The sequence below is a fragment of the Nyctereutes procyonoides genome, unplaced genomic scaffold (assembly GCF_905146905.1).
Source record: "Nyctereutes procyonoides isolate TBG_1078 unplaced genomic scaffold, NYPRO_anot_genome, whole genome shotgun sequence".
NCBI lineage: Eukaryota > Metazoa > Chordata > Mammalia > Carnivora > Canidae > Nyctereutes > Nyctereutes procyonoides.
In genome coordinates, this window is record NW_026575139.1 from 37,506,172 (window position 1) to 37,532,712 (window position 26,541).

Consider the following 26,541-nt stretch of genomic DNA (forward strand, 5'->3'; position numbering starts at 1 on the left):
CTGCGCGCCCAGGAGAGTGCTCCGAGCTCCCTAAGGGCTGCAGCGCGCACGGCGGGACCGACCGGAGCAGCTCGGAGGGGCTCGGGCGGCGGCTCCGCGGAGGCGGCTGCGGGGCGGGAGCGCGAATCCACCAGCGCAGGCTCCGGAGCACAGGGCGCCGGGACACAGCCCAGGATCCGGCCTCCCCCGGGACAGGCAGAGGCCGGGAGGGCCCAGGACAGCAAGGACGCTCCTGCCCCGAGCTGAGCAGGTCAGCGGCCCTGCCCCGGAGCCACCAGGCCCTGCGGACAGAGAACCGAGAGCCCCGAGCCCCGTAGTTCCTGCGGAGGCTGAATCCAGGCTTCCAGAGCTGCCATAGCAACTGCGACTGTTCCTCCTGGGGCCTGACGGGGTAAACAACCCCCGCTGAGCCCTGCAGCAGGCAGGGGCAGAGCAGCTCCCCCAAGTGCTAACACCTGAAAATCAGCACAGCAGGCCCCTCCCCCAGAAGACCAGCTAGACGGACCAGTGATACTCCCCCGTGTTCCAATACAACTTGTTTTTGGCCACTCTGCACTGAGCAAAATGACTAGAAGGAAAACCTCACTTCAAAAGAAAGAATCAGAAACAGCCCTCTCTCCCACAGAGTTACAAAATCTGGATTACACTTCAGTGTCAGAAAGCCAATTCAGAAGCACTATTCTACAGCTACTGGTGGCTCTAGAAAAAAGCATTAAGGCCTCACGAGACTTCATGACTGCAGAATTTAGATCCAATCAGGCAGAAATTAAAAATCAATTGAATGAGATGCAATCCAAACTAGAAGTCCTAACAACGAGGGTTAACGAGGTGGAAGAACGAGTGAGTGACATAGAAGACAAGTTAATGGCAAAGAGGGAAACTGAGGAAAAAAGAGACAATCAATTAAGGGACCATGAAGACAGATTAAGGCAAATAAATGACACTCTAAGGAAGAAAAACCTACGTTTAATTGGGGTTCCCGAGGGCGCCGAAAGGGACAGAGGGCCAGAATATGTATTTGAACAAATCCTAGCTGAAAACTTTCCCAATCTGGGAAGGGAAACAGGCATTCAGATCCAGGAAATAGAGAGATCCCCCCCTAAAATCAATAAAAACCGTTCAACACCTCGACATCTAATAGTGAAGCTTGCAAATTCCAAAGATAAAGAGAAGATCCTTAAAGCAGCAAGAGACAAGAAGTCCCTGACTTTCATGGGGAGGAATATTAGGGTAACAGCAGACCTCTCCACAGAGACCTGGCAGGCCAGAAAGGGCTGGCAGGATATATTCAGGGTCCTAAATGAGAAGAACATGCAACCAAGAATACTTTATCCAGCAAGGCTCTCATTCAAAATGGAAGGAGAGATAAAGAGCTTCCAAGACAGGCAGGAACTGAAAGAATATGTGACCTCCAAACCAGCTCTGCAAGAAATTTTAAGGGGGACTCTTAAAACTCCCCTTTAAGAAGAAGTTCAAGTAACTCTGAACGTGAATGGGCTTAATGACCCCATCAAAAGGCGCAGAGTTTCAGACTGGATAAAAAAACAGGACCCATCTATTTGCTGTCTACAAGAGACTCATTTTAGACAGAAGGACACCTACAACCTGAAAATAAAAGGTTGGAGAACCATTTACCATTCAAATGGTTCTCAAAATATACCCTAAAAACTACAGAACACTTCTGAAAGAAATTGAGGAAGACACAAAGAGATGGAAAAATATTCCATGCTCATGGATTGGCAGAATTAATATTGTGAAAATGTCAATGTTACCCAGGGCAATTTACACGTTTAATGCAATCCCTATCAAAATACCATGGACTTTCTTCAGAGACTTAGAACAAATTATTTTAAGATTTGTGTGGAATCAGAAAAGACCCCAAACAGCCAGGGGAATTTTAAAAAAAGAAAACCATATCTGGGGGCATCACAATGCCAGATTTCAGGTTGTACTACAAAGCTGTGTTCATCAAGACAGTGTGGTACTGGCACAAAAACAGACATATAGATCAATGGAACAGAACAGAGAACCCAGAAGTGGACCCTGAACTTTATGCTCAACTAATATACGATAAAGGAGGAAAGACGATCCACTGGAAGAAAGACAGTCTCTTCAATAAATGGTGCTGGGAAAATTGGACATCCACATGCAGAAGAATGAAACTGGACCACTCTCTTGCACCATACACAAAGATAAACTCAAAATAGATGAAAGATCTAAATGTGAGACAAGATTCCATCAAAATCCCAGAGAAGAACTCAGGCAACACCCTTTTTGAACTTGGCCACAGTAACCGGAGAAGGACAAACAGTGTATGTTCTCATTCATTTGGGGAATATGAATAATAGCGAAAGGGAATATAAGGGAAGGGAGAAGAAATGTGTGAGAAATATCAGAAAGGGAGACAGAACATAAAGACTTCTAACTCTGGGAAATGAACTAGGGGTGGTGGAGGGGGAGGAGGGTGGGGGGTGGGGGTGAATGGGTGACGGGCACTGAGGGGTACACTTGACGGGATGAACACTGGGTGTTATTCTGTATGTTGGTAAATCGAACACCAATAAAAATTAATTTATAAAAAAAAAATGCCACCCCTTACTACCTCTAGGTCTTATGGATACTAGGTACTGGAGGCACTTTTTAACTATATGTAGGTAGGATGGTGCAATTTGAAAGATGAGAACTTTGGGAGTCAGAGTTTGTTCCAAAGTATTACTAGATTTGGGATCATAGGTATATCATGTAAAATGTTGTAATTTCTGTGCTTCGTTTTCCTCATCCATAAAAAGAATGTACTAAGGGGAGCCCGGGAGGCTCAATTGGTTGGGCATCTGACTTTTGATCTCAGCTCAGTTTTCTATCTCCTGACTGTGAGTTCAGGCCCCATGCTGGGCTCCACACCTAGCTTACTTAAAAAAAAAAAAAAAAGGACAGACTGAAATCTGCTTCTTTTTTTTTAAATTTATTTTTTATTGGTATTCAATTTGCCAACATATAGAATAACACCCAGTGCTCATCCCGTGAAGCGCCCACCTCAGTGCCTGTCACCCAATCACCCCCACCCCCCGCCCACCTCCCCTTCTACCACCCCTAGTTCGTTTCCCAGAGTTAGGAGTCTTTCATTTTCTGTCTCCTGCTTCTACGGGGTTATAGAATCAAATGGAATGGCATTTGGAAAACATCATTTATAGTTTTGGCAAATACATTTTGTGTATGCTGGCTTTTCACACCAGCCTTCATCATGGGACTATGCAATGCTAAATTAACCTGATCTAGGGCAAGTTAGGATAAAACCATCACAGCAAAAAATCTTCAGATGGATATTAAACCTATCTGTGTCTGGAGAAAAGAAAAGAAATACCTGTTAAAGTTGAGTGAGGTAAAACTATCATCTCTGAAAAATGGGTATAGGAAAAATATAGGTTAGAGGATTTTTCCCTTCAGTAGGCTTATGGATGAGAATAAAAAGGAAACCAGGTTCTCATTATACATACAAAGCAAAACTAACACCTATTGTATAGGAATGGAAGACTAGTGATGGTTCTAAAGACAGATGTCTGAGCTACCCCCAGGTTTACTCAATTGAAATCTACAAAGGAGAGGCCTGTGAATCTGTATATTCAATAAGTTTCCCAAGTGATTCTGATGATCAAGTTTTAGAAGCAGATTGTTAAGAGTAAAAATAAAGTATAACAAATGTTATACATACTGTTTTTTAAAGATGTTTATTACTTGATTTTGCATATGTAATTTTTTGAAATAGAAATTTTCTATTTTATGAAAAAGCACACATACAAACAAGCTCAAAAGAATCCAACAATTCAAAAGTGAGTAAAGTATAAATTAAGTCTCTTCCAGCCATGATTTTCCAGATCTTACCTTCTCTCCTTGACAAGAACAAACATGTTAGCGAAATGCACAACCAGAAATATTCTATACCTAGATAAACCTAACATTAGTAAAGCTGCTCAACAATACTTCTTTATATGGATCCCTATAAAAGGTTATATAGTACATTTGCTTTTCAACCTCTAGTGAATAAAGTTTTCATTTTTGTTAAAGTCTTCACATTTCCAAATGTAACTTTAATTCCATATTTTGAAAAATGAACTGGGCTGCTTTATCTTTTTCAAAAGCACACTTCATTCATTCATTCATTCTTCACATTCTATAGATATTAATTACTGCCTAGTTTGTAATGCGCTAGGTTTGGTAATAGGTGGTAAACACTGTCACAGAAGAGAGGAGAGGAAAGTTAGAGGAGGTAAAAGTCTGCTAGCTGGGCTCATTACGTATAGCAACTGGTCACAGATCCTACCAGCACGAGTGTAGAACGCTCTGCCCCAAACCTTCTTGGAACTTCTCTAGACATCGTCCTCCTCAAACTCAGAAATTCTGTCCTCAGTGTTATTCATTGTTTGCTCTTGCTAATTAGACGTTCATACTTTAAGATTTTCAAATTCTCAGATACCTTCTATCTTTGAGATGCAGTTTCCATCCAATGTGAGCTCTTCCAAGTTAACACAAGATTCTAAACCTTCCATTTTGGTGAGATTATTGTTGCTGAATGACGCCCATTTCAAATTTTCCAATTTTTCTAAGTTTGTGATTTCAAAGAGATGTTGCCCATCTAAATTTAAAGCAGTTATCTGTAGAATAATTCACATTTTATATTACTTCCGAATCTTATAAACTCAGTGCTACAAAAAGGCTAATGAAATAATTAGTGACATCAAAGGAATTAAAAACACAGTGAAGCTTACAATAGAGTAAAATTTGATAATATTATAACTCCAAGAGGACTTATATGGTTTATGGACACTGTGCTGTGCCAGATTCACACCAAAGTGAAAGACTTGTCCCAGCTGCTGAGAGTGCTGCTAGCAGAAAGCCTTTGGCTGTCAGTGCCTTTTGGGACAGCCTCAGCTGCACAGAGCTGTTTTGCCCAAGGTCCTGCTTTTTCCCAGGCTGGCCCACATCCAACAATAGAGGGATATAAAGGCCTGGCCATCTCAACCCAACCTGGGGCAAATTTATAAGGCCATTAATTCTAAAATTCACTGTGAGGTCAGCCAGAGCTGTCACTGGGCCTGTATCACAGCTAAATATATATATAAAATCTGGTAATAAAAATAATGTATAAGGCTGCTTTGTGCAGCAAAAAGAAGCTGGTGGTGCTCTATACCCTTTCCCTTATCCTTGGCTGAGTTCTGACCAGTTTCCCTAGTCCAATGCCAGGATTCTTAATTTCTTTTACATTGCTGCCCAAACTTTTGGCTTGATTTCTGGTTCTGAGCTTTAAAGCTTGCCTGCTTATTTTGTATTACCAAAACATACCTTTTGGTCTTACAGTGTATCTTTATCTTAAATCTCCAGTTTTAAGATGACCACCATTAATGCCTAGTCCCTGTGACATTACCACTCATGACTTGACCTCTCTGTCCATTTTATTCTTTAAATTTATTTTTAAAATAGATTTTATTTACTCATGAGAGACATGGAGAGAGAGGTAGAGACATAGCCAGAGGGAGAAGCAGACTCCTCGCAGGGTGCCTGATGTAGAACTCAATCCCTGGACCCTGGGATCATGCTCTGAGCTGAAAGCAGACGCTCAACCATTGAGCCTCCAGCCATCCCTCTCATTTGGCTTTTCCAGTTTTCTGCCCCTTACCTCTTTGTGCCCTCTTTATGATGCACAGACCAAAGCTGACTAAAAATCAACTGAATTAAGTTTTTATATTAGATTTAATAGAATTAGCTTTTACCTTCAAGTACCAATTTCCACTCAGATGTAAATGTGGTCCTAACTTGGAAATCTGTGTCAGAATTTTGGCAGAAGGCCATATACTAAGTATCCGTGGTCTCTCCTCTTTAATACTAGAATGCCGTAAGAGAGATAACTAATAAAATAAAAAACACATGATGAATAAAGGAAATGGCATAAAGAAGGGTCATTTATATACAGTTAAAAGTATTGTTTCCTAGATGAGTGGCCCAATGTATAATCTTAAAATGTGTCATTTTCTTTGCCTTAAAATGTTTTCAGTATCTAGATATATGTTATATATTTAACTTTTTGTTTTAGCAGATATTTAACCATTAGAAAATAATATTTATAGAACTATAAAAGGATTGCTGTAATACAAATATCCATATAATCTATCCATTAAACAAGTTCCAGAGCTAGAATATTCCTCCCTGTGTGCCCATCCTAATCCTTTTCCTCTCCTTCCCCTCAGAAGCTATCACTCATCTCACGAATCAATCAATGACCTAAGAAGCAAATGATCTCCAACTTTATATCTACCATTCATTTGCTTTATAGACCTATGTTTGTGCCCATACATAATATATCATTTAGTCTTATACATATTGGAACCTAATGCACATTGCATAATAAATACATATTCTTCTATGGGTTGCTATTTTGCTCAACATTGTGTTCATGAGATTCATCTGTGCTGCTGCATGTGGTTGTAGTTCATTCATGTGTCACTGCTCTCCAGTATTTCCTTAGTGATTCTCCCATCAATGAACACTGGGGCTGATTTCAGTTTTTCACACTGTTGATATGAATATTCTTGACTCCTGTTGCATACATGCAAGAATATCTTTAGCGTATATACAACTTGCTGGGTTTTAGGGGAAGTATATATTCAGCTTTCCTAGATAATGCAAAATTATTTTCCAAAGTGGTTAAACCAACTGTAACTTTTACTTCAAATTTTTGCTAAAACTTGATATTGTCAATAAAAATAAATAATTAATTCCTGAAGAAGAGTTGGGGATTTACCCTACCAGAAATCAAAACTTACTAAAATTGCCAACTGGTGGCTATAAATTGGTAGGTTATGTGGTTTTAATGTTTATTTTCTTGAATGCTAATGTGGTGAAGCATCTTTTCCTGTTATTTGGCTGTTCTGATTTCCTCTCCAGTATCTTTTGCCTATTTTTCTGTTTGATTGGTTGTCTTTTTTCGGATATGTTCTGGATATGTAAATAACATCTTTTGTCAGTTAGATGTGTTGCAAATTTTTCTCCCAGTATGTAGCTTGCTTTTTCTCTTTCTTTATGGTGTGCCCTTTATGGAACAGATATATTAATTTTAATGTAGACAAATCCAGTCTTTTATATTTATGTTCTTGTTTTCTTGAGTAATAAATTCTTCTCTCATTCAAAGTCATAATGATAATCTCTGATCTTTACTTCTAAAGCATTCTTGATTTTGACTTTTACAGTCAAGTCCTTAATGGACCTGTCCCAGTGCCTTTTATTGACTAGCCTCCCTGATCTGTAAAGGTAGCTCAGTTTGTTATTTATCAAGTTTCCGTATATATATGGGTCTATATTGGTTCTGTTCTCTTGGTCTGTGCCAAATCTACATTTTTTTTTAAAAGTAGGCTCCACACCCAGCATGGAGGCCAATGTGGGGCTTGAACTCATTGACCCTGAGATCAAGACCTGAGCTGAAAATCAAGAGTCAGACACTTAACCAACTGACCCACCTAGATGCCCCAAGTCTATTGTCTTCAGTGATTTTGTAAGTTTTGATTTCTGGTAGGATAAATTCCCAGCTCTTCTTCAGGAATTAAATATATTTTTATTGACAAAGGAAGTTCTTTCCTTCATTTTGAATAGATCCCAAATTAAACACCATATTAAGGAACTAATATTCAAATATCTCACAAAGAGTAAATAGCTAGAGAACTAGAGTAAAGATATTTAAGATGAAGCTACTTTGGCCAAAGTATAGCATTCTTAATCTGGATAATATGAACTTTCTCCATGCACCCCAAGTTAATAGGTTATGTGTTTTTTATTTTTTTATTTTTATTTTTTTTGCCAGATACATATCATATCAATACTAGGTAGGTAGTTCACTAAGTGCTTTATTAAGGCCTCTAAGCTTACCTTATCCACAGAAAGTTATTTTCATTTCTATAAAGGACTCTGGTGAGTTCAGGTTGACTAGGAAAAAAAGTTACCCTAGAGGCATTTTTGTTGATTTTTAGGGTAGTGCATTAGGGATGAGTATCCACACAATCAGCTGGTATTTAAACGGAATATATTTAAACAGGAAAAAAAGTTCAGGTGTATGATTGTTATATATTAACTGACTTTTTTATTAGAATGCTAAGAGAAAAAAAAAGAATGCTAAGAGAGAATACAACATCTTAATAACAAAGCAAGAGTATGGACAATATAATTGTATATTCTAAATTGCACAGGAAATATTAGACAGTAAAACCCAACCTGAGTAATCTTTGTTCCAGTAATAAATTTCATAGCTGCTATTGCTTCTTCTTCAGAAATGAGGAGTCCATCTAAATGAGTGAGAGTCTTTAATCTGCCAATAACACTCAGCCTTAATGTGGCTGGCTTGGGAAAAATAACAAAAAGTTAATTTTTACAATATATATATATATTATGGCATGGAAAGGAGTGCTTCTTCATTCCTTCCCATGTAATTCAAAATTATGCATCTCCCACTTTATTAGATATATCTACAAATAAGGGCTTAACTTAGTTCTTTAATAGCTGAACTTAAATTATATTTAAGAACTAATCTGTTTTGTTTGAAGGTAGATGGCTCTATTCTTATGAAGGAAGGGAGTCCTATAACCTGTTGAAAAGTATGGTGAAAAAAGTGTTCAGAGAATTGCAGTGTCTCTGCTTATCCAGATCAGCAGTTAGTCAGCTCTATTTGTGATTCTGTATCGATCTTTGACATTTAGTTTGGCAACAGGAAGATAGCTGTACTATGTCCAGGCACATTCTGGGTTTTCTTTGGCAAAAGAAAAATATCCTTCAATTCTTCTGAGCAAAAAGGAAGAGATACAACAATGTAAACACAGTAAATATGGCGAATTTAATAGAACCAATCATTAGCCTTTTTTGAAAACGTTGAACACAGTCATATATATTTTTGAAAAGCAAAGGAGGATTTTTGAATATATAAAGTTGGGGCTTATTTTAAATACTTGAAGATTCTTAAACCTAACTATTGATACTGAAATTTCTAGCATGAATCTATGTCTTTTTGTGATGAGAAGAAAATAAGTGTTCAATCAAATTTCCATTTACAGCAGAACATAAGCCTTTATAATACAGGTTTATCATGGGAAGTGACAAATTTGTTCCCCTGTAATGGTATGTCTCTGTCACTGTATTCTATTATCCTTGACCCCACTGCCTCATTACCATAGGTTTTAGCACACTGAACTATATAAATTCTCCCAAGGATTGTAAATGGCAGTGGTATCTAACACTCTTTAAGCCATAATACTCTCAAGCTATTAGAGCTTATCAAAAAAATCTTTTCTTATGTAATATTTGATTCATTTGATCACTACACTAAATTCAGCTTATGAAATACTTAAAGGAATTCTAACAAAACACAGATAGTTTGCCTATTTCTGGCTATTACTGAATAGTAGTAAGAAACTGGCTTTGAAATAAAAATGATCATTTGCTTTTTTATAAACACATCTGCTGCATACCTTTTGCCATGGATTATGCCTAATATCAAGAGTAAGAAGGCTTGTGGTGTGTTTGCATAACATATTTATTTCATCACCAGATTTTTTCAGTTGATTCCAGCTCAAGTCTAAGTGCTTCAGTTTCATCAGACCTCTAAATCCCTCCAGGGTTATCACATGGTTATGGCTTGCATCCAAATATTCAAGGTTATACTGCAAAACATACAAACAGAAGTGGTGCAAAAAAGGATCATAGATTGTATTTACAGAGTTATTTTCTCTAAGATTCACTAAGTACTTTATTTTTTTTGATTTTTATTTATTTATGATAGAGAGAGAGAGAGAGAGAGAGAGAGAGAGAGAGAAGCAGAGACATAGGCAGAGGGAGAAGCAGGGTCCATGCACCGGGAGCCCGATGTGGGATTCGATCCTGGGTCTCCAGGATCGCTCCCTGGGCCAAAGGCAGGCGCCAAACCGCTGCGCCACCCAGGGATCCCTCACTAAGTACTTTATATAATTTTTGGTAATTCTTACAGAAAACCTACAAAGTAGATATATTGCAATTATGGTATCAGTCTATATATTATCCCAAAGAGCTACAGACATTTTATTTGTAGATTTTTCTTAATTCTCACTTCACCCTTATAATATAGAGTGACCGTGTTTGTTTTCATAGAAAAGAAGGTGAAGAGTAACTGACAAGATAATTTGTCCCTAACAAACAAAGAATTACACATCATGCTATCTGGGCACTGACTTATACCATTAAACCCATACATAGTCTGGCTAAAAAAGGTTCATCTTTAGAGGTAGAAATTAGGCCTATTCTATAATTCTCTCTTTTAAAAGTACATGACTTTTAATAACTTGAAAAGCATTAAATTTATGCACATTCTAAATTGGAAATTTGGGAAATATAAATAAATTGAAAGAAAAATAGAAAGCACATATAATTCTATTGCTCAGAAGAAACCGCTGAAAATCTGTTTTTAAATTATATGCACATATTTTCTTACAGACTGTATTATATAGAAATTTGTATTCCTTTAACATTCACACATCATTAAATATTCTTCAAAATTGTTTTTCACGATTGTATAATATTTTAATGAGTGAATTATTAGGATTATTTTAAACATTTTACTATGAACAATTATGTGGCTTTAATTATTGGCAACATGACAACAAACATCCATAATCATGATACTTTAACTAAGACTCTACTATTTTTTCAGAAAATATTTTTAGAAATGAGATTATTAGTTTTAAGGATTTCTATATTGTTAGATTTTTTTGTTTTTTACATTTTCTTTTTCTTTGAAGTAAGCTCCATGTCCAGTGCAGAGCCCAATACAGGGCTCAAACTCATGACTGTGAGCTGAGATCAAGAGTCCGATGATCAATCAACTGAGGCATCCCTATATTGTTAAGATTTTTGATAAATGCTACTAAATAATTTTCAAGGAAGTTTGTACCAATTTTTTCTTCCAACAGTAGAATATGGGAATGGTCATTTTCTTTTTTTTTTTAATTTTTATTTATTTATGATAGTCACAGAGAGAGAGAGAGAGAGAGAGAGAGAGAGAGGCAGAGACATAGGCAGAGGGAGAAGCAGGCTCCATGCACCGGGAGCCCGATGTGGGATTCGATCCTGGGTCTCCAGGATCTCGCCCTGGGCCAAAGGCAGGCGCTAAACCGCTGCGCCACCCAGGGATCCCCTGGTCATTTTCTTAAATACTAATTCAACTGCCTTTTTAAAATTTACATTGCTTATTACCAGTGAAGTTGAACATCTTTCCTAAGTTTTGTATTAGTCATTTAAAAAATTTTTTTGTTTATTGTGTTTCTTATCTTTAGCCATTTATCTGTTCAGATCTTCATCTAATTATTTTTAAGAAGTCTTTAAGATTTCAGGGGCAACTGGGTGGCTCAGTTGATTGAGCATCTGCCTTTGGTTCAGGTCATGATCCCAGCCAGAATCCTGGGATAGAGTCTGGCTTTGGGCTCCTTGCTCAGCGGGGAGAATGGTTCTCCATCTCCCCATCCCCCTCTCTCCTCTTGGTTGAGCTCTCTTTTTCTCAGATAAATAAATAAAATCTAAAAAAAAAAAAAAAGTCTTTAAGACTTAAATTTGTCACAAATAAAATTTTCTTTTTTTAACATTTTATTTATTCATTTGACAGAGAAAGAGGGAGGGTGCACAAGCAAAGGGGAGTGGCAGGCAGAGGGAGAGGGAACCATACATCATAAAAAGATAACTGCCTTCTTTCCTTGAAAATGGGGATGGGGCCTTCATGTTTATATTCCCACGGGATAAAATAGACTCTATGAACTCAGTAGATATTCATGGAACAATATTTTCAGTTTGGTAGCAGGGGTCTTAATATTTTTGTACTTCAGTTTGCCTTTCTTAAATTACAATACACTACAGCCAGCTTACAAAGACTGAAACCTACAACACCTCTTTTCAGTATTCTTAGAGATAAGGTTCATTCTCTAAGTATAAATTAGCTCTCTCTAGACATCAGGGACACTTTAGCAATATATTTTTCATTGGAAAAGATAAAATGGAACTATTATCTCAAAAAAAATTAGCACATAATCTACATTAAGATTGCAAATAGCCATACATATCTGTCTTTCTCTGGCCAACTCTGACTGTGGTGGAACTATTTTCGGAGAAAAAAAAAATCTCTTCCTGTTCCTTTCTCTTAGATACTCTCTTTCCCTGATAGTTCAGGTAAGAGAATGACAAACATGCAGCTTAGGACTTTTAAATTTATCTTATATGGATGTCTTGTTTAGAGTTTTAAAAACTCTATAAATACCATATTGTGTATATCTTTTTCCACCATTAATGAAGCCTAAGTCTTCCATTATATAAGCAATGTGAGGTTGGGTATTTTGATTTAAAAGTCAAGGTCTGGATGATGAACATTTAAGAACAATATATTTACTTTCTGCAATCTAGTAGAAGCAACTTCTAACACCCAAGAAGGGAAACTCTCCATGTTAGAGACATGCTTAAGGGAAATGATAATAAAAATGAGATATCTCAAAAGCAAATTAAAAAATTTAGAAGATAGGGATGCCTGGGTGGCTCAGTGGTTGAGCGTCTGCCTTTGGCTCAGGGCGTGATCCCAGTTCGGGAATCGAGTCCCATATCGGGCTCCTCCCCTGCTTCTCCCTCTGCCTATGTCTCTGCCTCTCTCTCTGTCTCTCATTAATAAATAAATAAAATCTTAAAAAAAAACTTAGGGGGATCCCTGGGTGGGTCAGTGGTTTAGCGCCTGCCTTTGGCCTAGGGCATGATCCTCGAGTCCTGGGATCGAGTCCCATGCTGGGCTCCCTGAATGGAGCCTGCTTCTCCCTCCTTCTCTCTCACTCTCTCTCTCTGTTTCTCTCATGAATAAATAAAAAGCATAAAAAAACAACCTTAGAATACAATAGGAATGACAGGCAAGTGATGAAATTAGATCATAACCTTTTATAATGCCAGGATAAACATAATTAATATATTTTTAAAGATTATTTTATTTATTTATTTGACAGAGAAATAGAGAAAGCCAGAGAGCACAAGTAGGGGAAATGGAGAGGAAGAAGGAGAAGCAGGCTCGCCACTGAGCAGGGAGCCTGATGCAGGGTTCTATCCCAGGACCCTGGGATCATGACCTGAGCTGAAGGCAGACGCTTACCTGACTGAGCCACCCAGGCATCTCCATAATTCATATTAAACATGCATACAAAGCTCAGTACTGGCAGCACGTTTTCAATCTCTCTGAAACCCCACATGAAAACAGAATAAATAGATAAAACCCAAATTCTATGGACATTTCTAATAAAGTTACGTGACAAGGTAGCCTCTCATAAGCCCCCAAAGAAGTTGTAAGGATAAACCACCAACAATAAGATCTACATAGTATCCATGTCTATGTGAGAGGAAGAAGGAAGTATCAGGGCAGTATCTGATCCTAAGAACAAAAGAGCCCCCATATAGCCAGCCAATGTTTCCTGGAAAGTATGGGAACCAATATGATACAGCTGGGAGGAGTTTTGCCAGATGAACACCTGGAACCCACAGGAGAAAGGTCTGAAGCAGCTGGAGTGGTATAGCACTTACAAACCCTAAAACTGCCCTACCAGGGCTCCCTCCTAGAACAGAATCCTTCTCAAAGAAGCAACTGTTGAGGTTAAGTCAAAAATTAAACAGGCAAAAAAAGAAAAGAGAGAGAGAGAGAGAGGGAGAAAGTAGAAGAAGGGAATAGAATAGAAAAGAAGGAGGAGGAGGAGGAGGAGGAGGAAGAGGAAGAGAAGAAGGAGGAGGAGGGGAAGGGAATAGACTCAGGAAATCTCACTACAGGTTTTTTTTTAAGCCCATATAAACAAGAGAAGGAAATCTGTGAAGGTAGGAAAGCTTTCCCAAACCTCACTTCATTTTAAAAGTTAAAAAAAACTAACTTCACTAAAAAATGAGCAACAGAAAAGTATTGAGATCAAATCCCAGACAAAGCTAGGAAAGCTAGCACAGGAGTGGGAAGGAGAGGGAGGGAGATGGGGGTGCGGAAAAAGAGAGAGACTTTGGTGTGGGCAATAAAATTACACCAGAAAGATATGCTCGAAATTTATGACTATTAACTATTTTAAGACAAGCAAAAAGATGTTAATGATACAAAACATAAAATAACAAATATGGATTAGAAAAACTCAGCAGTGAGGTAAAAGAACCCGGAAAAGAATTTGAAATAAAATAAAAGCATTTCAGAAACAAAGACTAAATAGTCAAACACAAAAGCAATTAAACACAATAGATAATGCTTTGACATAGAAGGTAAAAAAAAGAAAAACTATAAAATCAAATCAATTTGAAACTTTAAGAGATAAAAAGGACTCAAGAGAAAGTGATAGACAGTGAAGATAGCTAAAGATTCAGCATATGGATAATGTGAATCCCTGAAGAAAACCAAAGCAAGGAAACAGAAAAATAGCTAAAAACTTCCAGTTTAAAAAAAGAAAAGAAAGGGGGTACCTGGGTGGCTCAGTTGGTTAAGCATCCGACTCTTGGTTTCAGCTCAGGTCATGGTTTCAGCTCAGATTATGGCTTCAGGGTCATGGGATTAAGCTCCAGTCGGGCTCTGTACTTAGTGGAGAGTCTACTGGAGATTCTCCTTTTCTCCCCATCTCTGCGCCTCCCCTCACTAGTGCTTGTACTCTCTTTCTCCTAATTTATTAAATAAAATCTAAAAAAGAAAGAAAGAAGAGAAAAGAAAGAAAACTAGGGCTCCTTGAAGAAATAGCTGATCCCATGTCTACAAAGAAAATACAGAAAATGTATGTGGAATATCTTTTATGCCAGGTGGTAAAGAAGCTATCAGAGACCACTAGGATCATGGCGAAAGAAACTAACTTTAAGATGCTCCCATTGAATAAGGATGAGACAATCTGAGCTTCAATCACGATAATAATTGCAATGGATGGACTCTCATCAAATCTATTTAAGTCTCTCCATTCCTAGTGATATTAAAAAAGGAATTGCTCATCTTTGGGAAATCACAAAGAACCAATTCATTATCTTCAAAATTGGTAAATAAAAGCAAATAAGCATCTATTCTGCACTTTTTTCCTTTTTCTTTAGGTAATTCCTGCACCCAGCATGGGGCTCAAACTCACAACCCAAGATCAAGAGTTGCATGCTTTACCGACTGAGCCAACCAGGTGCATTTTCTGTATGACTGGTACCACTGGTAACCAACTAACAGATAAGGGGAAATGTCTATCCAAAAATATTCCAACTAATAAATGAAAAAGAAATGATAGAATAAGAATATTGCCATTTTGTAATCATTGATGAATTAATGGATATAGGCATTAATAATAGCTACTGGCATCAGAAAAGTAAGTCAACAAGGATCTTCTGCTTCCTACACAGTCTTGCCAGAGGAACAGAACCCAAGTCCCAATCTCTGGATCTAGTTGCTAGTTTACAGAAAATATGGAGGGTGGAGGGCATGTAGGGTTTTATTATAAGCAAATCAGCAGAGTCCAGACCCTGGGACACTTTGGGGATTGGAAGGTTGAAGTATTTCTACAGATAAACTATGGGGAGTGAAAAGGGACAGAGGGAATAGAAAGGAAATTTATAAGGAAATCTATAAATTAAAAGAGATTTACACAATTTTTAGGATAGCAAAACCAAACTGGGGATATGCTTTTGGGTGATGGAAATACGGGGGGAGAGGATTACTATAAAGTCAAGATAATGATTTCTTGAAGGGAAGGGGAATATATAGAAGGGGCTTATGATGTAGGTTACAAATTTCTATTTCTTGACCTGGGTGCTAGAAACAAGCACATTCACCTTATAATAATTTACTGAACCACATGCTATGTAGTTTTCAGTATCTGTGTTTTATTTTACAATAAAAAGGTGAAAAAATACACATAGAGTACCTCCTCTCTCTGATCACCCCTAACATCCCCACAGTCATTTTTTGAGACATTTATTTATACATCAGATACTTGATGTTTGAGAAGTTTATATCTAGCTACCTTTGCTAATCTTAAAGTTTGAAAATAACACTTGGGCATAAAAATCTGTCCAGTTCTCTTGTCTGTAAAATGGCCACAGTTGTATTAATCCAATAAATAGGCTGTGTAACTACGAAGTTAAAAGAAAATCTTTTGGGCAGCCCGGGTGGTTCAGTGGTTTAGTACTGCCTTCAGCCCAGGGCGTGATCCTGGAGACCCAGGATCGAGTCCCACATCAGGCTCCCTGCATAGAGCCTACTTCTCCCTCTGCCTGTGTCTCTGCCTCTCTGTGTCTCTCATGAATAGATAAGTTTTAAAAAAAATTAAAAAATAAAGTCTTTCCATCTAAGGAGAACAATGAAACTGTGCTGCAAATTATATGCTGAGCAGCTGGCTAAGTTCACTCACTATCCAAGTGCCTTGTGTGACTTAAGAGTTTACTTTTTTTTTTTTAAAGATTTTATTTATTTATTCATGGAGAGACACACACAGAGAGGCAGACACAGGCAGAGGGAGAAGCAGGCTCCACACAGGGAGCCCGATGTGGGACTCGATCCCGGGTCTCCAGGATCACACCCTGGGCTGCAGGCAGCGCTAAACCACTGCACCACCAGGGCTGCCCCAAGAGTTTACTCTTTTCAAAAAATATTTATTTATTTTCAAGAAAGAGGGGGAGAGAGAGAGAATCTCGAGCAAACTCTCTGCTGAGCCCAATTTGGAGCTCAGTCTCAGGACCCCAAAATCATGACCTGAGCCGAAATCAAGAGCTGGATGCTTAACTAATTGAGCTACTCAGGCACCCCAAGAGTTTGCTCTTTAAATTTTGTGCCTAAGCAAAATCATGACTGTCATTAACCTCTGGAACCACTGGAAAATCATCAGAAAAAAGTTAAATAAGAAATGCCAATGATTTACATGATCTTGGGACCTCTATTAAAGTACTTTTTTTCTTCACCTACATATCAAACCCAGACTATCAGGGATTTGTTAAACAGGACTTCAGCTTACTAAAAGAAACAAGGATGAGGATTTAGTACTAAAAATTAAGGTCAGTAAGCAAAGCAACAGATCCCACCACAGTGGGAGAAACAGCAATGATATGGTTGAACAGCTTTGATATGGTTGAAAGGAGGTAGGGAATGAATAAGAGCTGAGAATGACAATATATTCTGAAAAGTTAGGTCAGTAGCTTGGGACCTTTATCTATTAAATTAATAATTTTATTTTACTTAAATAATTTCAAAAGGACAGTTCTTACCAAGTGGTATACATCATCTAAACAAGTAAATTCATTAAAGCTGATATTAAGTTTTCGAAGTCCTGTTAACTTGGAGAGATCTTTAAGTTTACTCAAGCTGTTTCCATGGAGATTCAGACTCTGAAATAAAATGAAATGTAAATAAAAAAATAAGATTATGTTCTACATCATAGTTATTTAAATAACATTAAGAGAGAGCCAATAAGAAATAAATCTAATGTATGATTTTAGAAGGTAGAGTTTATAATAGCATTATTGGACCCTGTTCTGGATTGATTTGATTTTCCACTTGGTCTAAAAATTCTTTTAGAAAACAGGTAAATACATTGTTAAAGTATTTACTGGGGCATGTCTATTTCTCAGGCTAGCCAGCGAACAATGTAGGCCCTGAGGATTTGGGGTATTGATTAGGATACCTCTCAAGAGAGAAGATGGCAAAGCTGTACCTTGACTGCAGGAAACTGTAGGAGGGCACTGGACTAAGGAGCAAAGGGTGAGGATGTGAAAGCAGGAGGACAGATGCTCAAAGGAGGAGGCAGGAAAGTGTTTTCCATAATCAGAAATTGGCCTAGACTTTCCCTGTCCATTTGATCCTGGGCTCAATATAAATAAGTGTTATTACAGTTTTACATTTGGGGGATATCCTGATGATGACATATTTTTCTGTCTTTAGACAAAACCATTGTGAATGATACCAAGTGAAGGTTACATTTATGCATAGTCTACAGCATAAGTAGTGGCACAAGAAAATGTATTAATATAATTGACTGCAATATTCACAACAAATGGGTATTATAAGAAAATCAAGTGTCTACCTCCCAACTCTCTTCACTCACCACCACCATTTTATACCTTATTATACTGTGGACATAACATACATTCCTGGCAGGGAGAAACATTTAAATGTCATTTAGTTGTCAAAACTTGGTTAAATAAATTGTTAAGAAATTGTAAGATCAATTTACGCAGAGTAGTTTATTCTACAGGTCACATATAGGTAACATCTATGATAGATTCTACAGATACCTTTTGCTTAACATGTCCAAAATGAATTCATCATTTTCTCTCTATATATATGCCTGGCAGTCTATTTTTTTAGTCCTGATTAAGTTTCACTGACCAAAAGATATTGTTGACTACTCCCTTTACCTCTTCTCCATATACATTTGATTCTAGAAATGCTTCTCAAACCATTACCACTACAAGTGCCTAGTTTAGACTACTATTTGTCCTTTGGACCACTACTGTAGTTTCCAATGGATATCTATACATCGGTCTGACAAATCTAACCACAAATTGCCAAAGTTGAGGTCTTTAAAAACACAGAACCTGTTCCTTAAAGAAAATGTAAAGTTTATAATTTGCCTTCAAAAATCCATCCTGTTGTGGTATAACCTCCTACTCTTCTAGCCAGAGCCTCATTTATCTTCCTTGTATTTCAACCTACACCTTTACCCTCCTACCAGCAGTCATCCTATGGTTCCCTGATAACTCTAGGATCTTTCAAACCATGGGCTTCTAGATAGAGTAATTCCTCTGCCTAGAAGATGTAAACAACTAAATTTCTCGTATCCTTTGAAAATCTGCACAAAACTTTTCTCTTTCTGTGGAGCTCTCCCAGCAACCTGAAGCTTTCTATGTTTGTTTACATATCTGTCTCCTTCACTAAAATGATGTCCTTGAGACAGGGAAAATAACTAATTCATTTTGAACTCCCAATACTTACCTCATTGCCTAAAACATAGCAAATGCTCCGTAAATGCTAGATGGATTTATCATTGCAAAAGCCAGACATGCAACCAACAACTCTATTTTTCTTATTCAAGTAAAATTAACATACAGTATTATATTAGTTTCAGGGGTATAATGTAATGATTCAACAATTCTATGGTCAATAGAATTGCTCAATGCTCATCAGAATAAGTATACTCTTAATCTCCTTCACATATTTTACCCATCCCTCCCCACCTCTCACCTTTATTTCTAGATATTTTATTTATTTTTATGGATGTCCTCAAAAAACTCCATCTAGTGGAGAAAGCTGAAAAGAAAATAAGAGGTATGTACCCTGAATTTCTCTTACAGTACTGGCACAAAGGAAGGAGAATAAAGGATGTGATGTCTAAACATTCTTATTGTAATATCTAGCATTCTTACTAAAAGCTCTAGAAGGTTTTTCTGGCTTTTCAGCCATATAGGTAAATTTAAGATGAAAAGTTATTTCACTCTTATGAGTGTTGATTAAATGAAGGCAGTCAGGCGGGAGTTGTGAGCAAGCCAGAGTATTCTGAAGCTTTATACTCACTGTTTTTTTTTTATCTTATAAAAGATAAATTGGTAAGATTATTTTACTAAAGATAATAAAAAGGATCTATTTTATTTTTTGTTTAACTTTTATTTAATCCCTTTAAATCTATAGAAATATTTCTTGTAGAAGCTCAATCCAATGAAAATTCATTTATTAAACCTTTCATTAAAGGTTTATTATCAAAAATAAATTACTAACATATGAAATCCTGACATTATAGTGCAGAGACAATAATTTCCCCATACTGTCAGCTCAAAAATTGTTCCTGCAATCACTATACCATATAATTATGATACAGATGGTGATATTGTCATCACATTATGAAACTTTCCTTCCTCTCTAATAATAACTAAGGTCAAAACGTAATCTTTTAGGCTTTAAGATTTGGTAGGTAATGCTGATATAGTTGGACAAAAGCAATCCCATAAACAACTTGAAAAGAGATGTCTTTTAAATATTTTCAGAAGCAAACTCAAAACTATCCACCCATTATTTTAAAAAATATTTTTGCATTATTTTTGTTTCACAGTCACTTGAAAAAACTGCCATCATAAACAAGCGATCTAGAAATGTCACGTTGGAACAATGTGGTTGACTTTCAAGATCAAAATCATTTCTGAATATTTTTTTTTATCTGTAGCTCAGTACACACATAAATAGCGTCACGTGAGAATAACTTGTCGGGCAGCCTGGGTGGCTCAGTGGTTTAGCGCCGCCTTCAGTCCAGGGCCTGATCCTGGAGACCTGGGATCGAATCCCATGTCGGGCTCCTTGCATGGAGCCTGCTTCTCCCTCTGCCTGTGTCTCTGCCTTTCTCTCTCTCTCTCTCTCTCTGTCTCTCATGAATAAATAAATAAAATCCTTAAAAAAAAGAGAATAACTTGTCTTCTCAAATATTTTTATCAGCGTATCAATCAAATATCAATTTGCTTGCTACTTCTGCAGGTTCAATCAAACCCACTTTCTCTGTAATAAACACCTGCTACAAACATTTAGAAGATACTTTTTTTTTTTAATGAGTAGCTGAGGTGTGCCGGGTATTGTGCCAGAGAATGGCAGAGCTGATGCTAGTCTACACAGTGTTTATTAGTAAATTAGAAAATGGCATTCATCCTTTCCTTGAGACACCTTTATTTTTAGCTTTTAGAAACTTGTCCGGATATGCTGATTTTGTTAGTGCAAAAAATTTTATGAAGAATTATCAGAAAATTGTAGTAAAGATACTCTATGACTTCAAGGGTACCATTGCATATGGCCCTCTTGTGCAATGCATGCTGCACCACCTTACATTGTTGCCTTGGTACTGAGGATATACATATTGGAGAGCAGCCATAGCCTCCGCTCCTGTGGAATTTACAGTCTAGTAAGGATACAGAGCATATAACAAAGGAATCTGGCCTTGACTCAGAGGTAGGAGAAAAATCTAATGCTTCAGTATAGACCTAAAATGTGTGTGGGAGTTTACCAAGAAAAGGGGATCAGGGGAGAATATTCTATGCAGAGGACTAGCAATAGCAGTGGCTCTGTGTTGGCTGCAGACAAAATGCACATAAGAAACAGAAAGGAGGCTGAAAACAGAGAGCTAAAGAGAGGGTAATATGAAAAGAGACTGGAAATGTAGGCCAGGGATCAGGGCATGCAAAATCGCATGGGCCATATTAAGGACTTTGATTTTATTTTTATTTTTTTTATTTTTGGTTTTATTTTTAAAACAATGGAAAATCATTTGAGGATTTCAAGTAGGAGTGGTGAGGGATGACAGAGATGTCATGATCAGATTTGTTTTTTGAAAATATTGTTTTAGCTTCAACACGGAGAATGAGTTGGGGGCTCAAAGTGAAAGCAGGACAGGGCCTCTGTTGCACAGTTCTAGGAGGCACTCCCTAACTCCCATATTGAGTTATATTCAATCAGATAATGAATGGCACCCAAAGAATGCATTAATAGAATATAATATGAATTGCATTTTCTGGAGCTGTGCAGTGGTATGATGGTAGATTGCAGAGAGTCCTGTTAGAAGGCCAGGCCAGTAATCTAGGTCAGGAATAATGGTAGTTCAGACAGAATGGTAGCAGATTTGAAATAGATAGATCTGAAAGTCAAGGTATGGAGGTAGGCTTAACATCTCAATAGAATTGCCTCAGTATAAAGTAAGTTGCTTCAACAGTAACTCAAATTCTGTTAATTTTGTAAAGATAAAGCTCTGATAGTCTATGTTGATTGATCCTGGAAACTGATTTGAATCTTATCTGTCTTAATCATTTAAAGAGAGCTTATTTGCTATTCAGGAATAAAATACCTTGTAAACTAGAAGGCTGTCCTCTAAGTCTATGCTGTCCTGTAATGGTAATCACTAGTGACATGTGGCTATAGGGCACTTAAAATGTGATTAGTCTGAAAGTGCTGTAAATGACAAAAATATTTCAAACATCAAAGACTTAGTTGAAACTATCCGATTAATGACTCTTCATACTGATGGTATACTGAAATGATAATATTTTAGATATATTGGATTAAAATTAATCTTACCTTTTAATTAAAAAATTTTAACACGGCTAATAGAAAATTTAAAACTACACGTATGGTTCATATTCTATTACTACCAGACAATACTGATGTAGATCCACATAAAAGGAAAGCTCAAGGCATTTTTAACTTTTTTTTTCATTTTTAACTTTTGACAATACTGAGGGCTGGCATCACCAGATAGGTGTTTTATTTTTTTATTTTAATTTTTTTAATTTTTAAAGATTTATTTATTTATTTATTCATGATAGACATAGAGAGAGAGAGAGAGGCAGAGACACAGGCAGAGGGAGAAGCAGGCTCCGTGCCGGGAGCCCGACGCGGGACTCAATCCCAGGACTCCAGGATCGTGCCCTGGGCCAAAGGCAGGCGCCAAACTGCTGAGCCACCGAGGGATCTCCCAGATAGGTGTTTTAATATCTTTAGACTTCATATGATAGATTATGATTCCGAATTCAAGGTTTCCATCCCCAAATTTTATTCCTTATAATACTTACCACAATATGGCTGTAAATGCTAGTCTTGGCAAGAGAAAGAATTGTTTTATCATCCAAACTAGTAAGTTTTGGTCTGGCCTTGATCCTGGGATCCATTTTTATAACTTCATCATCAAATTTCAAATCCTGGGACAATACTGATCCTTCTGAGTTTTTTTTGCTTTCTTCTAGAATAACATTGTTGAATGAGGAAAATAAAGAGTGAGCCTTGACCTAAAAAATTTATTAAAAATATTGAAGATTTGGTTGCTATCATTTTGAACAAGAAATAGGCTATGTAGCAAAGATAAATTATCTTTTTTTCAATTATATAGTAATACCTATGATGATTAGAATCACATTAGGAAATCCATGAGAGTAGATTAAAATGTGGACTAAGAATAAATGGGTTCATCCTCTCCCACTGAAAATTCCTTAAAACTGGCAAAAGTTAATTTTTAGTTTTTCAGAAATGAGAGGGCACCAACAAAAGACTAGAAATTGTGAGATATAAATGAGAAGGGACTGAATTGAATAGGAGGAGAAATGTAACTTGTAGTCAAAACATATATAGGAGATAATCACTTTGAAAAACAGACCCAGAGAAACTTGGTGTTCACAGTGAATAGGTAAAATAGTAGGATGTTTGAGGTAATTAATAGGTAATTAAATAATTATGGTAAGAACTGTAGATGAATGAGCACAAACAACATAAACAGAAATGGCTCTACAAAAAACCAAAATGGTCCATAAGATAATTTTTTAAAATCTGGGAGAATAAAGCATCTAGAATAGACTGCTATAGGAAAGAATAAACACTTTAGAGTCAAAATGAAATCAATTCACGAAATAAAAATAATCAATAAATGCTCAGAGAAACCAAAATGGATATGGCAGCAGATCAAATTAGCAAGGTGAGGCTATTATTAAGGAAATCTTCCAGAACAAAGAATTTAAAAATGGAGGTGTGTAAAGTATGAGAGAAAAAAATTTTAAAGTCATGGAAGATCAACTCAGAATGTCCAATGTTTAATCAAGCTTCCAGAGGGCTGAACGCAGGATGGAAGAGAAAAAATAATCAAGCAATTAAGAGAAGAAAACTTCCCAGAAGTGAAGTGAGACCTCAATCTTCAGATGGGAAGAGCTAATGAAGTGGCAAGGAGATGGATGATGGAGCTAAAGTCTCTGCTGACATCAATCACAGCAGAGTCATAACAGCTGGGTCTGCTCACCTCTCAACTTCTTGTTATTTGAATCATTTTGCTTACTATTTGTCTAGGCTGCTGTGTCTTTTTGCTGGAAGCATACTTGATTGAAACAGTCCTACTCATAATAACATCATAAAATATAAATGCCCAGAAGTATACTTAACACCTGTATGACAACTGTAAGAGATGACTTGAGTGAATGGAATCACATCTCATGTTCCTGAATGAGAGGCTTTGACGTTGCAAAACAGTTCACCCCAAATTAAGTTTTAAATTCAACAAAAACTCAACAAAGTCCTAAAAAAGATTTTTAGAACTTAACAAGCTGATTCTCAATTTTATTTGTAAGAGAAAGTGTTCAAGAATAGCTGAGAAAATTTTTAAAAAAATGAGTGGGGGCAGAGGAAGGGAATTTGCTCTATAACATATCAAAGCGTATCATCGAGGTTGTGATAATCAAAACAATATGGTAGGGGTCAAAGATTAGATAAGAGGACCAAAGGAACAGATAGAAGGATCTATAAATAAATCTCTTATTTATGAAAATAATTTTAACAATAAAGATGGTATTTCAAAATAGAGCAAAAAGATGATGCTTGGTCAAGTAGCTATCCATTTTTAAGAAAAAAATTATTTGGTGAGACGCCTGGTTGGCTCAGCGGTTGAGTGTCTGCCTCTGGCTCAAGATGATCCGGGATCGAGTCCCGCATCAGGCTCCCTGCATGGAGCCTGCTTCTCCCTCTGCCTCTGTCTCTGTGTCTGTCATGAATAAATAAATAAAATATTAAAAAAAATATTTGATCCCCCTCTCCTGCAAGATATAAAAGAATTTCCAGATGGAAGTTTAAAAAGTTGAAAGCTGTAGAACTAACCTATATAAGTATTGGAAGAAAATAAAGGAGAATATTTACATAAGCCTTCTGAAATGAGACATAACTCTCAGAATCCATAACAGAAAAGATGGACAGATCTGACCTCTTGAAAATGACAAGTAAATTACAAATTAAAATGACAGGTAAGGTTTTTTGCTACAAATAAATTTAAAAGACAAGTGACAGAAAATACTTGCAATGTATATATAAGATAAAGGTTTAACATCCAGAATACATATAATGGTTTTTCCAATCATGTGAAGAAGATAGAGTCCAAGAGAAAATGGTCAGATGATATAGGTGATTTATAAAACTAAATAACCCATAAGCATTTGAAAGAGTAAAGTATCTTTTTCTTGCCCAGCAGAGTGGAAATGTAAAAGATTAATAATATCTTATTTGGGTAAGGATACAAAGAAATAAGCACTGTCACATACTGTTGGAAATTTGTAAAATGGCCAAGCCTTTGTGGGGATCTACCAAAATTTAATAAGTGTATATACTTTGACTATCCAATCTTTCTACAAATCTATTCTGCAGAGAAACTTCCATTATTTGTATAGAAATGCAATGATAATAATGTTCACTGAAGCACTGTTTTAAAGAGTAAGAAACTGGAACAACCTGTATGTTTCATCAACAGAGGAATAGTTAAATGAATCAGAGTATGACTAAGTAGTATGCAGTCACCAAAAGAATAAAGTATACACCTATATGCATTAAAGTGGAAATATGTCCAAAATATATTGTTAAAGGCAAAAAACATCACAAAATATTTAGATCTTGATTCTACTATGTAAAATGGTATTTGTTGTTATATATGTAAATACACAGAAACAGGATTGAAAGCAACCCACAAAGCTATTAGCAGTGGATTTCTTCATGAAAGGGAGTGGTGCTGGGGTTGAAGTGAAATCAGATTTTCACATTTACTGTATACTCTTCAATATAGTTTTAATCTTTTTTCAGTGAGACTATAGCTATATGTTACTCAGGTAATATATTTATGCATATATAAATATTTAGGTGTCATAATGATTTGTTTTGAAAATTAAACCCTTCACCAAATAACCATTATATATTTATTTATGTATAAATATATATATAAGTATCAACTTGACATTACATTATTAGACTTCAAATTACTGTTCTGTTCTTATTTAAGGAATTCCAGTTTTATTTTTTTGTTTTATTTTTTTTATTTTTTTAAAAGCCTACAGGTTTCTTTTTTTTTTTTTTTTAAATTTTTATTTATTTATGATAGGCACACAGTGAGAGAGAGAGAGGCAGAGACACAGGCAGAGGGAGAAGCAGGCTCCATGCACCGGGAGCCCGACATGGGATTCGATCCCGGGACTCCAGGATCGCGCCCTGGGCCAAAGGCAGGCGCCAAACCACTGCCCCACCCAGGGATCCCAGGAATTCCAGTTTTAAAAATATATCCATACCACTGTAATATACTCAAATTCAACGATGTATTCTGGCAAAACAAGGTCATGATCAAAGACAAACCACTTGCACTGTCGAATGCTGCAATCACAGTTTCTTTGTCCCATGATGGAATCTAGAGTAAAATCAAAAGCAAAATAAGAAAAACTCTCTTCAAAATGAAACATAATATACTTTTTTATTATTACATAGATTAATAACAATAAACTCAGTATTTTCCAACTACGGTTATTAAGAGTGTTTTATTTCTTATATTTTTCCACCCTTCCTAGACAGTTTTTTAATTCTAGAAATACTAATCACCCTTTCACTTTGTAGACTAGTAGGGTTTAATTTTATTCATGTCCTTTTCCTTTTCATACTTTTCCATTTTTCAATTCAATGTGTGGGCCATATATTTTTGACAAATGTATTATTTGAAAATCTTTATTGTTAAATGT

General features: G+C 36.6%; 1 protein-coding gene across 1 annotated transcript in view; it reads right to left on the reverse strand.

Annotated features, from left to right (window-relative positions):
• LRRC9 (leucine rich repeat containing 9) overlaps positions 1 to 26,541 on the reverse strand; it is a 134,197-nt gene that overhangs the window by 58,254 nt on the left and 49,402 nt on the right. Inside the window, exons 15-21 of the mRNA XM_055303561.1 lie at positions 26,101 to 26,216; positions 22,594 to 22,806; positions 17,263 to 17,382; positions 9,501 to 9,692; positions 8,254 to 8,379; positions 5,766 to 5,900; positions 4,472 to 4,649 (exon numbers count right to left, since the gene is read on the reverse strand). Coding sequence (XP_055159536.1) covers positions 4,472 to 4,649; positions 5,766 to 5,900; positions 8,254 to 8,379; positions 9,501 to 9,692; positions 17,263 to 17,382; positions 22,594 to 22,806; positions 26,101 to 26,216 — 1,080 coding nt within the window. The remainder of the gene's footprint in view (positions 1 to 4,471; positions 4,650 to 5,765; positions 5,901 to 8,253; positions 8,380 to 9,500; positions 9,693 to 17,262; positions 17,383 to 22,593; positions 22,807 to 26,100; positions 26,217 to 26,541) is intronic.